Raw genomic sequence first — 17,523 nt, forward strand, 5'->3', positions numbered from 1 at the left:
TGTCCCACAGTAACCACTGTCCCACAGTAGCCACTGTCCCACAGTAACCACTGTCCCACAGTAACCACTGTCCCACAGTAGCCACTGTCCCACAGTAACCACTGTCCCACAGTAACCACTGTCCCACAGTAGCTGCTGTTCTGTGATCTCCAGTATCAGAGCAGATCAGGAAGTTAGCGTGCTAATGTAGCCTACAGTAACTAAGCAGTAACTAAACTCTGTTTGGCCCGAGGATTGAGACATATTTGCTTATCTTTATCTCATTGTATTTATCTCTCTCCATCTCTCTCTCCCTCATTAGTTTTCTCTCTCTCATTATCTATCTCATTGTATTTATCTCTCTCCATCTCTCTCTCATTGTATTTCTCTCTCCATCTCTCTCATTGTATTTATCTCTCATTATATTTATCTCTCTCATTGTATTTCTCTCCCATTATATTTATCTCTCTCATTGTATTTCTCTCCCATTATATTTCTCTCTCTCATTGTATTTATCTCTCACTGTATTTGTCTCATTATATTTATCTCTCTCATTGTATTTCTCTCTCTCTCATTGTATTTCTCTCTCCATCTCTCTCATTGTATTTCTCTCTCATTATATTTCTCTCTCTCATTGTGTTTATCTCTCACTGTATTTCTCTCATTATATTTATCTCTCTCATTGTATTTATCTCTCTCTCATTGTATTTCTCTCTCCATCTCTCTCATTGTATTTATCTCTCATTATATTTATCTCTCTCATTGTGTTTATCTCTCACTGTATTTCTCTCATTATATTTATCTCTCTCATTGTATTTATCTCTCTCTCATTGTATTTCTCTCTCCATCTCTCTCATTGTATTTATCTCTCATTATATTTATCTCTCTCATTGTATTTCTCTCATTATATTTATCTCTCATTGTATTTCTCTCTCCATCTCTCTCATTGTATTTCTCTCATTATATTTATCTCTCATTGTATTTATCTCTCCATCTCTCTCATTGTATTTCTCTCATTATATTTATCTCTCCCATTGTATTTCTCTCTCTCTTTGTATTTCTCTATCTCTTTGTATTTCTCTCCATCTCTCTCTCATTGTATGTATCTCTCTCTCATTGTATGTATCTCTCTCTCATTGTATGTATCTCTCTCTCATTGTATGTATCTCTCTCTCATTGTATGTATCTCTCTCTCATTGTATGTATCTCTCTCTCATTGTATGTATCTCTCTCTCATTGTATGTATCTCTCTCTCTTCAATTGTAGGCCTTTTTCTGTCCCTTTCTCAATGCAGGGCTACATCCCATTATCTGATACAGAAGCAGTGAAATATCCCCCTGAGCAAATGCTACTGTGTGTAAGTCACTCTGTGTGTACCCACTACGCACGCAAAGCCAGTGTGTGTGCGTATGTGTACACTACCCACACTATACCAACATTTGTGACCAGCTGTGTGACCAGCTGCCCATTACCAGGCCTTCCTATTTAGATTATGGAGGGCACACACACGTTAGGGGCAGCAGAAAATCCCATGGAAATCATGAGTCATTGCTATGGCGATAGCATTTCAAAAGTAGACTGATATTCTGTTAATTGAAGTTAGTTTACATACTGTTGGCCTACCTATGTGTGATTGATATCAGTACCTGACCTGTGTGGGTGAGAGTGCAAGAACTATAGCAGCATGATTTACAACATAATACCTCAAGAATACTTCAATCAACCCAACCACAACCATAAATCCATTTATTTTCTTAGAGCAGAATATGGGTTGATCATTATGTATGCAAATCTGTGTCAACGAGAGGAATAAAGTACTGCAATCTACAACATGGATAAGTAATCAAACTGCATGAGAAAGAGAAGGCTGTGAATAATTCAAAACTCAATACAGGGTTTGTACTGAGAATCTCCCTGGTGTTCTTTATTATGTTATTCCCTCTATGTGGAACATTCAGGAACACTAATGCATTCTACACAGTAGTGAGACAATATTCCACTGCACTGAGTGCCACCGGAGGGATTTCCCATCGTGTGAGTGTGTGTGTTGTGATTGTATGCCATCTCAAGTAGACCTGGCTGTGACGAATCGCTGAGCTCCCAGTAACACATTCCTAGACCCACCCAGGCTTAACACCAGTCTGTCATGTTTTTACGCTTTTTAGTTCTAATGTCTGTTTTCATCTAATGGTTACCATGGGGATTATACAACAGAGCAGGATATGTCAACTGCATGGCTCAAATGGTGACAGTTTCTGCTGAACCAGTGCATCCAGAGGTGTAAAGCTACATGGCAGCTGATAGACAAAGTGTGAGTGAGTGAGTGAGTGAGTGAGTGAGTGAGTGAGTGAGTGAGTGAGTGAGTGAGTGAGTGAGTGAGTGAGTGAGTGAGTGAGTGAGTGAGTGAGTGAGTGAGGCTATTTAAACCGACATCCCTTCTCTGAGAGGTCCTTGCTGAAGTTGTCCAGCTCTGTGCACCTGGCCTTGAGTTTGGCATCACTAGCACACTCTGTGGAGGTGGGCCAACGCTCTACCCAGGTATCCTTGCCCAGCATGTATGTGGCACTGAGAGAGAGAGAGAGGAGAGAAAATAACCCCTTTAGGCAGGTATTAACATGAACTTCATTGCTCTGACTTGCTTTGTCTTGCCAGTACTATAAGCCCATTATAACATGTCGCTGCCTCTCCTCACCTGTTGGTGGAGCTGTCCTTGTACCAGAGGTCAGTTTTTGGCCCCATGATGAGGTAGTCTGTACCCTCCTTCAGGTCCAGACCTCCTCTACAACCAGCATGGGACAGGAAGACCCTAGTATCACCCACACTGACCCCCTCCTCCACTCCTAGAGAGAGAGGGGAGGGAGGGAGGGAGGGAGGGAGGGAGGGAGGGAGGGAGGGAGGGAGGGAGGGAGGGAGGGAGGGAGGGAGGGAGGGAGGGAGGGAGGGAGGGAGGGAGGGAGAGAGAGAGAAACAGAGTTAACCATGTTTGAACTAACTCAGCATCACATTCTGAAACAACGAGGGTAAGGAGAGATGGGTAGAGGACAGAGAAGGACTAGATGACATAAGATAACATGACATGGGAGGCTTACCTATTTTTATAACCTGTGTGATCTTCATCTCATATCTGTCGTACTGACTCTGGCTGACACTCAGGACCTTGGCCTTGTACACTGGAGGACAGAAGCGTGAGAAGCGTCAGAGAACAGCAAAATACACTCTGCTCAATCAATGATATGATACATGACATGATAGTCAAATTGTTCCTTGGGGACAATTAAGTGTAAGACAATTAAAGAATGAAGAGCTAGATGATAATTTCACTGCTGACGGACAACATTCATTTATAGCTGTACCATATACTGTACATGGTATAGTATTGTCTCAGTGTGACAGATCTATAACATGTCACAATATAACAATACCTAACAATTGTCAAAGACTCCAACCAACCTAGTCATAATGTTCTCTCTGCTACCGCACGGCAAGCGGTACCGGAGCGCCAAGTCTAGGTCCAAGAGGCTTCTAAACAGCTTCTACCCCCAAGCCATAAGACTCCTGAACATCTAATCAAATGGCTATCCAGACTACTTGCAGTACCCCTCCCCCCTTTTACGCTGCTACTCTCTGTTATTATCTATGCATAAGTCACTTTAATAACTCTACCCACATGTATATATTACCTCAATTACCTTGACTAACCGGTGCGCCCACACATTGACTTTGCACCGGTACCCCCTGCATATACAGTTGAAGTCGGAAGTTTACATACACTTAGGTTGGAGTCATTAAAACTCGTTTTTCAACCACTCCACAAATTTCTTGTTAACAAACTACAGTTTTGGAAAGTCAGTTAGGACATCTACTTTGTGCATGACACAAGTCATTTTTCCAGCAATTGTTTACAGATTATTTCACTTACTCACAATTCCAGTGGGTCAGAAGTTTACATACACTAAGTTGACTGTGCCTTTAAACAGCTTGGAAAATTCCAGAAAATGATGTCATGGCTTTAGAAGCTTCTGATAGGCTAATTGACATCATTTGAGTCAATTGGAGGTGTACAATTGGATGCATTTCAAGGCCTACCTTGGGAGCAATTTCCAAACGCCTGAAGGTACCACGTTCATCTGTACAAACAATAGTACACAAGTATAAACACCATGGGACCACGCAGCCGTCATACCATCAGGAAGGAGACGCGTTCTGTCTCCTAGAGATTAACGTATTTTGGTGCGAAAAGTGCAAATCAATCCCAGAACAACAGCAGAGGACCTTGTGAAGATGCTGAAGGAAATAGGTACAAAAGTATCTATATCCACAGTAAAATGAGTCCTATATCGACATGACCTGAAAGGCCGCTCAGCAAGGAAGAAGCCACTGTTCCAAAACCGCCATAAAAAAAGCCAGATTATGGTTTGCAACTGCACATGGGGACAAAGATCGTACTTTTTGGAGAAATGTCCTCTGGTCTGATGAAACAAAAACAGAACTGTTTGGCCGTAACGACCATTGTTATGTTTGGAAGAAAAAGGGGGAGGCTTGCAAGCCGAAGAACACCATCCCAACCATGAAGCACGGGGGGCAGCATCATGTTGTGGGGGTGCTTTGCTGCAGGAGGGACTGGTGCACTTCACAAAATAGATGGCTGCATGATGAAGGAAAATTATATGGATATGTTGAAGCAACATCTCAAGACATCCGTCAGGAAGTTAAAGCTTGGTTGCAAATGGGTCTTCCAAATGGACAATGACCCCAAGCATACTTCCAAAGTTGTGGCAAAATGACTTAAGGACAACAAAGTCAAGGTATTGGAGTGGCCATCACAAAGCCCTGACCTCAATCCTATAGAACATTTGTGGGCAGAATTGAAAAAGCGTTTCCGAGCAAGGAGGCCTACAAACCTCACTCAGTTACACCAGCTCTGTCAGGAGGAATGGGCCAAAATTCACCCAATTTATTGTGGGAAGCTTGTGGAAGGCTACCTGAAACGTTTGACCCAAGTTAAACAATTTAAAGCCAATGCTACCAAATACTATTTGAGTGTATCTAAACTTCTGACCCAATGGGAATATGATGAAAGAAATAAATCTGAAATAAATCATTCTCTCTACTATTATTCTGACATTTCACATTCTTAAAATAAAGTGGTGATCCTAACTGACCTAAGACAGGGAATATATACTAGGATTAAATGTCAGGAATTGTGAAAAACTGAGTTTAAATGTATTTGGCTAAGGTGTATGTAAACTTCCAACTTCAACTGTAGCCTCGCTATTGTTATTTTACTGCTGCTCTTTAATTATTTGTTACATTATTAATTTTTTTAGGTATTTTTCTTAAAACTGCATTGTTGGTTAAGGGCTTGTAAGTAGGCATTTCAATGTTGTATTCGGCGCATGTGACAAATAACATTTTATTACATGTTTTTATGTCTATAATACCTATAACATGTCTATAACATGTCAATAACATGTTTATACTGTCTATAACATGTCTATAACATGCCTATAACATGTCTATAATGCCTATAGCATGTCTATAATGCCTATAACATGTCTATAACATGTCAATAACATGTTTATACTGTCTATAACATGTCTATAACATGCCTATAACATGTCTATAATGCCTATAACATGTCTATAACATGTCAATAACATGTTTATACTGTCTATAACATGTCTATAACATGCCTATAACATGTCTATAATGCCTATAGCATGTCTATAATGCCTATAACATGTAATTTGTAAGTCGCTCTGGATAAGAGCGTCTGCTAAATGACGTAAATGTAAATGTATAATGCCTATTACATGTCTACAACATACCTATAACGTGTCTATAATGTATATAACATGTATATAGCTTCTATAATATGTCTATGTCTATAACATGCCTATAACGTGTCTATAATGTATATAACATGTATATAGCTTCTATAATATGTCTATGTCTATAACATGCCTATAACGTGTCTATAATGTATATAACATGTATATAGCTTCTATAACATGTCTATAATGTATATAACATGTATGTAGCTTCTATAACATGTCTATAATGTATATAACATGTATATAGCTTCTATAACGTGTCTATAATGTATATAACATGTATGTAGCTTCTATAACATGTCTATAATGTATATAACATGTATATAGCTTCTATAACATGTCTATAATGTATATAACATGTATATAGCTTCTATAACGTGTCTATAATGTATATAACATGTATGTAGCTTCTATAACGTGTCTATAATGTATATAACATGTATATAGCTTCTATAACATGTCTATAATGTATATAACATGTATGTAGCTTCTATAACGTGTCTATAATGTATATAACATGTATGTAGCTTCTATAACGTGTCTATAATGTATATAACATGTATATAGCTTCTATAACATGTCTATAATGTATATAACATGTATATAGCTTCTATAACATGTCTATAATGTATATAACGTGTCTATGTATATAACATTATATAGTTTATATAACATGTCTATAATGTATATACCATGTCTATAATGTATATAACGTGTCTATAATGTATATAATATCTATATAGTTTCTATAACATGTCTACAATTTTCAGAACATATCTATAATGCCTATAACATGTCTATGTCTATAACATGTATATAATGCCTATAACATGTCTATAATGCCTATAACATGTCTATAATGTCTATAACATGTATATAATGCCTATAACATGTCTATAATGTCTATAAAATGTCTATGACGTCTATAACATGTCTAGTGTCTAACATGTCTATAACATGCCTATAACATGTCTATAACATGCCTATAACATGTCTAGTGTCTAACAAGTCTATAACATGCCTATAACATGTCTAGTGTCTAACATGTCTATAACATGCCTATAACATGTCTAGTGTCTAACATGTCTATAACATGCCTATAACATGTCTAGTGTCTAACATGTCTATAACATGCCTATAACATGTCTAGTGTCTAACATGTCTATAACATGCCTATAACATGTCTAGTGTCTAACATGTCTATAACATGCCTATAACATGTCTAGTGTCTAACATGTCTATAACATGCCTATAACATGTCTAGTGTCTAACATGTCTATAACATGCCTATAACATGTCTAGTGTCTAACATGTCTATAACATGCCTATAACATGTCTAGTGTCTAACATGTCTATAACATGCCTATAACATGCCTATGTCTATAACATGTATATAACATGCCTATAACATGTCTATGTCTATAACATGTCTATAACATGCCTATAATGCCTATGTCTATAACGTGTCTATAATATGTCTATAACATGTGTATGATATTCTACAGTGAAAACAGATTTAGCATACCGTGGTATAATCCTTTGCAGGCATGGTCCTCTCGTGCTCCATAGGGGACTGGATCGGTTAGGGACTTAGACACAGAGCAGTCACCTAGGAGAGAGACACATCATTATCATCATAGGGGACTGGATCGGTTAGGGACTTAGACACAGAGCAGTCACCTAATAGGAGAGAGACACATCATTATCACATACACATGTATGGCACGCACACACACACACACACACACACAAACACAGATACATACAAACACACACAGACACAGACACAGACACAGACACACACACACACACACACACACTCACCCTGTGTACAGCGACATATATTGTTCCTGCAGATCTGTGTGAGTTCCTCCTTGTCCTCTTTGGGGCTGTAGAAGCGACTGCAGCGGTGATCTGACAGAGAGACACGCTATGTTAACATTTCTCCACCAGACAGAGACGCTATGTTAACATTTCTCCACCAGACAGAGAGACGCTATGTTAACATTTCTCCACCAGACAGAGACGCTATGTTAACATTTCTCCACCAGACAGAGAGACGCTATGTTAACATTTCTCCACCAGACAGAGACACGCTATGTTAACATTTCTCCACCAGACAGAGACACGCTATGTTAACATTTCTCCACCAGACAGAGACACGCTATGTTAACATTTCTCCACCAGACAGAGAGACACGCTATGTTAACATTTCTCCACCAGACAGAGACACGCTATGTTAACATTTCTCCACCAGACAGAGACACGCTATGTTAACATTTCTCCACCAGAGAGACGCTATGTTAACATTTCTCCACCAGACAGAGAGACACTATGTTAACATTTATCCACCAGACAGAGACACACGCTATGTTAACATTTATCCACCAGACAGAGAGACACGCTATGTTAACATTTCTCCACCAGACAGAGAGACACGCTATGTTAACATTTCTCCACCAGACAGAGACACACGCTATGTTAACATTTCTCCACCAGACAGAGAGACACGCTATGTTAACATTTCTCCCCCCGACAGAGAGACACGCTATGTTAACATTTCTCCACCAGACAGAGACACGCTATGTTAACATTTCTCCACCAGACAGAGACACGCTATGTTAACATTTCTCCACCAGACAGAGAGAAATGATCAACTCCAATGTTTTAGATAGCTTCTCTTGTTCGAGGGCATATGTAATCTAGTCAAAACAAACCTTGTCTGAGTCCATAGTCCTACCTGGGTTGTAGTACTCATAGACAGTATCTACCTGGGTTGTAGTACTCATAGACAGTGACAGTATCTACCTGGTTGTAGTACTCATAGACAGGAACAGTATCTACCTGGGTTGTAGTACTCGTAGACAGTGACAGTATCTACCTGGCTGTAGTACTCATAGACAGGAACAGTATCTACCTGGGTTGTAGTACTCGTAGACAGTGACAGTATCTACCTGGCTGTAGTACTCATAGACAGGAACAGTATCTACCTGGGTTGTAGTACTCATAGACAGTATCTACCTGGGTTGTAGTACTCGTAGACAGTGACAGTATCTACCTGGCTGTAGTACTCATAGACAGTATCTACTTGGGTTGTAGTACTCGTAGACAGTGACAGTATCTACCTGGCTGTAGTACTCATAGACAGGAACAGTATCTACCTGGGTTGTAGTACTCATAGACAGTATCTACTGGGTTGTAGTACTCGTAGACAGTGACAGTATCTACCTGGCTGTAGTACTCAGACAGGAACAGTATCTACCTGGGTTGTAGTACTCATAGACAGTGACAGTATCTACCTGGTTGTAGTACTCATAGACAGGAACAGTATCTACCTGGGTTGTAGTACTCGTAGACAGTAACAGATGAAGGCTGGAGGAGTCCCACTTTAAATGTCTGCTGCAGTCGGAAGATGATGGTCTCAGTCTCCTTGTTGGACACCTGGTAGCACAGGTAGACCACAGGAGAGCACAATGAAGCTACCTCTGTACACTGATCTAAGGCCAGTTTTGAGTTAATAGTTTGCCTTTCACCTTTAAAATTTGGTGAGGGAAAGCTGATTCTAGATCTGTGCCTACAGGCCACAGACAACCTCTACCCAGACAGAGTGAAAAAATGCTGACCAGTCAACTACGGTTGACATGGCAACGCTTGTCTCTCTACGTTCAGGTCATATAAATAGAATGAGATTCTATTGAGATTCTATTTCTATGGTTCCAGTACCTTGAACAGGTGAATGATGAAAAGGAAGGAAGTTACCCCTTCACACTGACCTAAGATCCCACCTAAAAAGTTAGGATTTAGTGGAGGAAAGCTGATCCTAGATCTGTTCTGGTACCTTGAAGAGGTGGATGATGAGGGAGCCTCTGTCACTCAGGTTGTCCACTATCTGGAAGTTGTTGATGTAACGGTCCACTGAGTTGGTCAGCTGGAGGCAAACAAACAAACAAACATTTTCAATATGCACATGGTCACAATAAGCTACACTTAACACACACAGTTTAAATCAAGTTGGACATTGAGTCAAAGACCAGACATGCAGTTAGAGAGCCATCTAGCGGAGACACATGAGCATTACAAGTGGATTAAAGGGATAGTTCACCTAAATGACACAATTGGTTTCCTTACCCTGTAAGCAGTCTATGGACAAGGTATGACAGCAATCCATGCTTAGGTTTAGTTTCCCTGACACTGTTTCCAAATGCATATGTAGCACAAATCCCCTTTAACATTTAGCATTTGTGGCGCAAATCTCATTAAAGTAATGGGTCCGATATTAGCATTTTTGGGCATCATGTTCAAATCATCTGTAAGTGACCTTGTTGAGCTTCACAATAAATGTTAGATACTTTCCGATGATTTGGACACGATGTGCGAAAAAAATAAAAACATATCGGTCCCATGACTTGAATTGGATTTGTGCTACACATGCTAAAACGTTAACATTTGGAAACAGTGCCAGGGAAATAAAACCAAAGCATGGAGTGCTGTCATACCATGTCCATAGACGGCTTACAGGGTAAGGAAACCAAGGTGTAACTTAGTAATTGGGGTGAACTATCCCTTTAACTTGGGTTCCAGTATGACAGTAGTTGTACTGTAACAATACCATCTCCAGGTCTTCATTCTCTGGGACGAACCCAGTAGGGAGACTGATGTCCAGAACAACCATCCTGACCTCCCTTGGTCCCAGTGCCCTGGAGGTTGGAAAGAGAGAGAGAGAATAGTAGAATGAAGAGGAAGATAGAATCAAAAAGTAGAGACTCAAGTGTTATCCAATAACAGTAAGTCCCCTAGTGTGTTTCAGAGAGGGGACCAAAGGAGAGTATGAAAAGACAGACTGCCAGGTAGCCTAGATATTCAACATTGTACAGTATAATCTCACCTGATGTTAATAGTGATCCTGTAGGACTTCTCTGCATCTGGTGGAGGCTTTTCTGTCAGCGGGGTTACAAAAAAAATGTCAGAAAAACATTGAGTTTAATATTTGAGACTGGGATTAAGATAAAAATGGAGATTGAGAGCTGGATTAACCTACCACTAGATTCTGCGATGGTCACGTCCAAATCAAAGTTCTTGCAGCTGCTCTTCTCATGCACCTCAGGGAGCTCGTTGTAGTAGGTCACCACCTAGGTCAAAGGTCATTAGACCAGGAAGTGACAACACAAACAAATATGCATCATACATCAATATGACAAAATGATCATAGACAAGCTCTGCTATCATGCATTGACTAATGGCCATAGACATGTGTTGTGGTCATACCTCTAGTATACCTTGCCCCTTCCCTTTGGCCTCCACTCTGAATCCCTGGTCTATAGGAGCCTGGGTGAAAACCCCACAGAAGAGAAGAGATGATGAAAGAGGAACATGATACATCATGGTTACTAAACCTAGGCCACATATTTTACATAAGATACAGGTAGGTTGGGAGAGAAGAAATGGTGAAAGAGAGAGAGAATGAGAGAGAGAGAGAGAGAGAGGGAGAGAGAGAACAGCATCCCTCCTACCCTGGAGGAGCGTGCCACGTAGGCGGTCCTGGGGTCGAAGTGGAAGCGCTGGTCTCTGCGGCCCTGGATGCTCAGGTCCACCTGGAGACTCAGGTCATTGGGAGGAGGTTTCTTTATCAGGTACTCAGACAGACCTTGCAGAACAACCATGGTGGGCTGGGGGAGAGAGACAGAGAGCCAAAGAGGGGGGAGGGAGAGAGGAGAGGGGAAGGGCGAGAGGGGAGGAAGAGAGAGGGGAGAGAGAGACGGGGAGGAGAGGAGAGGGAAGAGAGAGAGGAAGCAGAGAGATTATTATAAAATATATACTGGATTGTGTGGAGATCCAAATGGCGGAGGGCAACTGGCTAGTGGACTGGCTAGTGACAACCTGCAATAACACTGTTGACATAAACTCAGCTCACTGACATCATGCAATACTTGTTTCCGGTGATGTCGCTCAGTACCTGTGTGGAGCCGTAGCCCCCGCCCCTGCGGCGCTGTTCGTTGAGCCACTCGAAAGGTGCAGCGGCTTCAGTCATGTGACTACTCTTCACCAGGGCTAGCAGGGCGTAGCCCGTCGCCTCCAGAGTGAAGAGGCGGTTCTCACTGTCTGGCCAATGGGTCCCGTCTGGAGGAGGGGAGAGAGGGAGGAAGGAGGGAGGGGAGGGGAGAGGGGGAGAGAATAACAGTGAAGCACAGCAGAGAATAGAGGGGGTGAGAGAGAGAGAAACAGAGACAGACATTTCCCTACCTGGAGATGCAGCTTTGAGTAGCAGGGTTTTTAAGAACAGTGAAGGTGCCTCGTCAACCAGAGACAGAGCGTAGGCAGAGATGGCCAGAGAGTAGGGCCTCTTCAGACTACTATACGCGCTCCTCAGATAGTTGGCAGCATTCTGGATCCCATTCTAATACAATAGAATACAACTTCACTGTCTATCCATTGGCTGCTTATTAATTCCATTCTTATATGAGCAGAGAGATAAAGAATGAACCTGAAATTTAATACAAAAGAGTCGGCACGACTCGAATTTGTTCTTAACTGACTTGCCTAGTTAAATAAAGGTTAAATAAAAATAAATAACTTACTTATCTCCCGTCCCAATATAACAGTTTCTGCCGGTTATGTGACCGGCTTACCTTGATGGTTTGGCCAGCTCCATTGCAGTTGAGTTCCTTATCCTTGGTGGCTTCAGTCATGGCTATCAGGACAAAGGCTGTCAGAGTGGACTGAGACTCTGCACCTTGCACCCCACCCTGGAGGAGAGAGAAGCTGTTATAAGAGTTCAGTCCCAGATCTCTCTCTGTCAGAGTGGACTGAGACTCTGCACCTTGCACCCCACCCTGGAGAAGAGAGAAGCTGTTATAAGAGTTCAGTCCCAGATCTCTCTCTGTCTGTTAGAGTGTGAATGTGTGCACACATCAGTCTATGTGTGTATTTGTGCGCGCGTGCTTCTGAATCCACTCGGGTGTGTGTGTGTGTGTGTGTGTGTGTGTGTGTCTCTTTCTTACTGTCATAGTAGTAGTGTAGACAGGGTTGTCCTCTCTGAAAGATCCAGTGATCTGCTGTTTGTTGTTGAGCAGGTAGAGGAGAGGACCACACACATCCTGTTCACTCACTCCTACCAGCGGACGAGCCATAGAGAACACCTTCACTACATACGCTGTGATCCTATGGGGGAGGGTGGGGGGATAGGGGAGAGAGGGGGAGAAAGAGAGGGTAGGGGAGAGGGGGAGAAAGAGATGGTGGGCAGGGAGAGGGAGAGAAAGAGGGTGGTGGGGAGGGGAGAGAGGTGGAGGGAGAGGGGGAGAAAGAGAGGGTGCAGGGGAAGGGAGAGAGGTGGAGGGAGAGGAGGAGACGGGAGAGAGGTGGAGGGGGAGGGAGGAGAGGGTGGAGGAAGGGGGAGAGGTTGAGGTCGAGGGGGGAAAGAGAAGGTGGAGGGGAAGGGAAGGGAGAGAGGTGGAGGGGGAGGGAGAGGGAGACAGAAAAAGAGAGAGAAAAGGGAGGAAGTAGAGAGAGAGGGTGTGAGGGTTACAAATACAATCCATTGTATTATTTAGATTACTCTGTGATTGAATACATGATATGATACACATTCTTCTTCTTCTATGTATTTGAACAATACCATGTGCTTGTGCCTTCATTCCTGTAGGGGGGGTAAGAGTCATCTTTCTTCTTATACACCAGCTGCTTCTGGTAGCCTTTCTGTATGTAGTTGATGGCCTCCAGCCTGCGTTGCACCCCTACAGTCTCCCAGTCGTTGGAACGGTCCAGGTAGACAGTGGCTATAAGAGGCAGGGTGATGCTGGCTAGGTTCTGTTCCACACAGCCACCAGGCATACGGATCAAAGAGGCCAGAGAGTCACTGCTGATACTGTTGTCTATGGTGTCAGCCAACAGGTTACCTGGTGGGAGGAGCAGAGCAGAGCAGAGCAGAGCAGAGCAGAGCAGAGTAGAGTAGAGCAGAGCAGAGCAGAGTAGAGTAGAGTAGAGTAGAGAGCGGAGAGAGCAGAATGGAAGGAATGGAATAGAATAGGTTATATGTCCACACAGTTGCTTTGGCTTCACAATGCCCATAACCAACCCAAAGGTTTAGAGGCACCAGCCAGCCACCACTTCTGTGTAATAACTTAAACCTTGTTTCTCAGTTAGGCCTACCCCTGATGTTGATAAATGTCTCTGGTTGAGAGTTTGGAACCAGGGAGCCCAGCACCACTTTGTCCACCTCCACTACCTGCCTCCCATCTGGGGGGAAACATAGTAAGAAGACTTAGTAAAGATTGTTTCTAAAGGGGACATGGTAATGGTAAGCATTAGGGTTAGAGATGATGAATGTCTTAGTTCTACTCACCGTTCCCTCCCTTGGCAGAAGGATTCAATACAAAACTCTGCACTTTAGTCTTCTGCACTCCTTCCACCTGTTAGAGGGTTTTGAAAACAGGTTAGAGATACTGGTCCTCATATCTTAGGTAAGGACACTGATTCACAGTCGCTATATATAGAGAGAGATGTTTTTTAACTAACATCTGAAATAGTCACTCACCACCACGCGTAGCTTCTTCTTGACCCCGTCGCTACCCATAAACCCTTTGGCCATGGCAAGGACCTCCAGTAGCATCTCTCCGGCCTTCAACGGTATGATGGTGTAGGGAACCACCAGGGATGAGCTGCCCTTCAATGTCACCTCCTGGGTGTGTTTCTCATTGAACGCCACACTGCACATGTCCTCCGTCTTCAGTAGCACCACCTTAACCTGGGTTGAGTAGAGGAGGAAATGGAGATGGTCAAGACACAAAATGGCTGAGAGGAAGTGAGCAGAACTGGGTGGATTTCTCATTGAATGCCAGACAGCACATGTCCTCCGTCTTCAGTAGCACCATTGTTTCTAGGTAAGCTGAAAAGAGGAGGAAACTGGAACGGTCAAGACACAAAATGGCTGACAGTAATGGGAGGGTTAGGAGGGTTGAGACAGAAAATGGCTGACAGGAAGGGATCAGAGGGGTGCTAGCGGGTGGGAGTAGTCGGAGTAGTAGGTAGATAGAGGTTGCCTCTTATCTACAGGCTCAGATATGAATTCATCAACCTGATGGTTAAGGTAAGGCTTGAGGATTAGATAGAAGTCATGGGTGAGAGGTCAGAGGTGAGCTTGCCTCCATGTCCTCATCGCCATAGTTATGGAGCACAGCTTTGATCTCCACGTGTTCATTCCTCGCCACTGAGTACGGCAGCTTCAGGTCCACGAAGAAACGCTTCCACGCACGCACGTTCCACGGCTCAGCTACACAGAAACCTGGAATAAAAACAAAATGATTGAACTAAACAAACAACAGCAGCCTTAGTTAGAATGCTAGAATTGTACAGCAATATTTTGTATTCCTTATATCGTACCAGTATCCCCACTAGCATACTACTTGGAATCCTCCTGGGAAATGACTGAATATGGGCACAGTGAGAGGAAGCCATTTTAGACCACTGAGAATTAGGTCCAATCCCAAATAGACCCCTTAAATCCTAAGCCCTATGCACATGTGGTGATCTGATTGGATTTGACAGGTGTCAGTGATATGGTAACAGTTCCACCTTGCCCTCTGATTGGTGTTTCACCTTGCCAACAAGTGCATAGAGCGTAGCACTTAGGGACTGGGACCATGGCTACCCCAGGGGAAGGGAAGGGTCTACCTGTGACAGGTGAGGAGCTGATGGCTAGTACCCCCCACTGGGTGATAGTGTCTGGGAAGATGGTCTCCACATGCAGCGTTGCCAACCTGTAAGGAACAGACCCAAACTAATGAAGCCCATTGAGTTGACCTCTTGTAAGCTCAGCTTGTGACATGAGCACAGTAAATCATTAGCTTGAAGATAAATATTGAGAGAGACTGGTGGATTGTGATCGATTGATGCCGTTGCCTAATACAATTCTAACAGTGTCACGCACGCGTGCGCAAAGACACAAACACACACACACAAATATCCCTGGGACAGTACACGATGGTGCAACAGTGTTTATTTGTTTGGGGGGGAATGAAAAAAGGCCAGGCTGTTTCTGATCTGTTAACTCAGCCAGTCTCAATGTGACCTCCAGTCCACTGTGGTGCAACTCTGGGGATTTACAGAGTAGGTAGTTTAATTTCAAAGGGATACTACGAGGGATACATCCAGAGTCAGATGAACTTGTGGATACCATTTTTGTGTCTCTACGTGAGGTATGAAGGAAGTTATAGGTAGTTTAGCAAGCTAATGCTAACTAGCGTTACCACAATGACTGTAAGTCTACAGGCACACTAGCTTAATTGCTAGTACCTTGCAGTATCCCCTTTTGACTGGGATCACAAAAATGATCAACCTCTCACAGAAAGAGTTTTCCATGGACAGGTCATGTGGTTAGGAAAAACTCCTGGCCCTACTCATAGGAAGTAGCCTGTAGTACGTACAGTTCAGCACTTTGACACAGTTTCAAACCAAGTCTTAGCCTATGAGCAGGGAAACTGCTGGCCCTTTCTATAAGGGGGTGAGAGGACCAGACCAGACCAGACCCAGCCCGCCCACACACCCACACAGAGGTACTCACCCATCTCTGCTGTCCTCAGGCACGCTGGGCAGCGTCAGGTCTCTCCACAGCCATGACTCATAGAACTTAGACCTTACTGTCACCTCACTCTCCTCCATAAAGTCATCCTCCTCTTCCTCCTCCTCTTCCTCAGCAAAAGACCCTCTCTGTCCTTCCATAGCTTGACCGTATGCCACTCTCGGTATAGACGCCATCATAATTCCTTCACCTGATGCCAAAAAATAAATAAGTTTCAACTTTTTTGATGGATTTGATGGATAAATGGATGGGTGGATAAATCGATTGATTGATGGATTAATTGAGCTATCAATAATTTTGAGCTCAGTTCTCTGCTGTAACATACACTTGGACGGAAATGATATCTGGTTAGAATTAAATTAGACTCAACAGTCTCAACTCAAATTAATTAACAAGACATCATACAGTGTTGTGTTCAAGACCACCTAAAGCAAGACCGATTCAAGACCAAGACCACCTAAAGCAAGACCGATTCAAGACCAAGACCACCTAAAGCAAGACCAAGACCACCTAAAGCAAGACCAAGACCACCTAAAGCAAGACCAATTCAAGACCAAGACCACCTAAAGCAAGACCAAGACCACCTAAAGCAAGACCAATTCAAGACCAAGTCCACCCAAAGCAAGACCGATTCAAGACCAAGACCACCTATAGCAAGACCGATTCAAGACCAAGTCCACCTAAAGCAAGACCAATTCAAGACCAAGACCACCTAAAGCAAGACCAATTCAAGACCAAGACCACCTAAAGCAAGACCAAGACCACCTAAAGCAAGACCGATTCAAGACCAAGACCACCTAAAGCAAGACCAATTCAAGACCAAGTCTACCTAAAGCAAGACCGATTCAGGACCAAGTCCACCTAAAGCAAGACCGATTCAAGACCAAGACTGGAGCAAATCCAGTCCGAGTCAAGACCAAGACCGGGAGGGGGACAAGGGGTCCAAGACCGAGTCAAGACCGAGACCAGAAAAATGAAAATCCACCATAATAATAGTTCAAAATGTCCAGTATTTCTATGTTCAGATTTCAGAAGAACATGTGGATTCTTAAGACATTCAGAATGGTGATAAATGCTGAGGTCAAAAGTTATCACTAACCCAAACAGGTCCATAAAAAGACAAGCTTCCCCCAGTCT

At 42.9% G+C, this 17,523-nt stretch overlaps 1 protein-coding gene across 4 annotated transcripts in view; it reads right to left on the minus strand.

The window, feature by feature from the left end:
* Window positions 1-1,711: 1,711 nt before the first annotated feature.
* Window positions 1,712-17,523, minus strand: part of LOC106592053 (complement C3) — a 33,735-nt gene continuing 17,923 nt past the window's right edge. The window contains exons 22-45 of one of the 4 annotated variants that reach the window (XM_082966216.1): window positions 16,369-16,576; window positions 15,480-15,565; window positions 14,951-15,090; window positions 14,344-14,553; window positions 14,152-14,218; window positions 13,959-14,045; window positions 13,426-13,705; window positions 12,812-12,971; window positions 12,440-12,556; window positions 12,054-12,207; window positions 11,767-11,930; window positions 11,324-11,479; window positions 11,079-11,138; window positions 10,852-10,942; window positions 10,699-10,750; window positions 10,423-10,510; window positions 9,652-9,741; window positions 9,149-9,254; window positions 7,638-7,727; window positions 7,339-7,422; window positions 3,069-3,149; window positions 2,672-2,819; window positions 2,397-2,544; window positions 1,712-2,324 (exon numbers count right to left, since the gene is read on the minus strand). In XM_082966216.1, coding sequence (XP_082822342.1) covers window positions 2,397-2,544; window positions 2,672-2,819; window positions 3,069-3,149; window positions 7,339-7,422; window positions 7,638-7,727; window positions 9,149-9,254; window positions 9,652-9,741; window positions 10,423-10,510; window positions 10,699-10,750; window positions 10,852-10,942; window positions 11,079-11,138; window positions 11,324-11,479; window positions 11,767-11,930; window positions 12,054-12,207; window positions 12,440-12,556; window positions 12,812-12,971; window positions 13,426-13,705; window positions 13,959-14,045; window positions 14,152-14,218; window positions 14,344-14,553; window positions 14,951-15,090; window positions 15,480-15,565; window positions 16,369-16,576 — 2,867 coding nt within the window. In that variant the 3' untranslated portion in view covers window positions 1,712-2,324. Of the gene's footprint in view, window positions 2,545-2,671; window positions 2,820-3,068; window positions 3,150-7,338; window positions 7,423-7,637; window positions 7,728-9,148; window positions 9,255-9,651; window positions 9,742-10,422; window positions 10,511-10,698; window positions 10,751-10,851; window positions 10,943-11,078; window positions 11,139-11,323; window positions 11,480-11,766; window positions 11,931-12,053; window positions 12,208-12,439; window positions 12,557-12,811; window positions 12,972-13,425; window positions 13,706-13,958; window positions 14,046-14,151; window positions 14,219-14,343; window positions 14,554-14,950; window positions 15,091-15,479; window positions 15,566-16,368; window positions 16,577-17,523 lie in introns of all 4 variants that reach the window. The other 3 variants (XM_082966215.1, XM_082966210.1, XM_082966220.1) reach the window with 3 other exon arrangements.

Source organism: Salmo salar, chromosome 02 (genome assembly GCF_965601325.2).
Source record: "Salmo salar chromosome 02, fSalSal1, whole genome shotgun sequence".
NCBI classification, from domain to species: domain Eukaryota; kingdom Metazoa; phylum Chordata; class Actinopteri; order Salmoniformes; family Salmonidae; genus Salmo; species Salmo salar.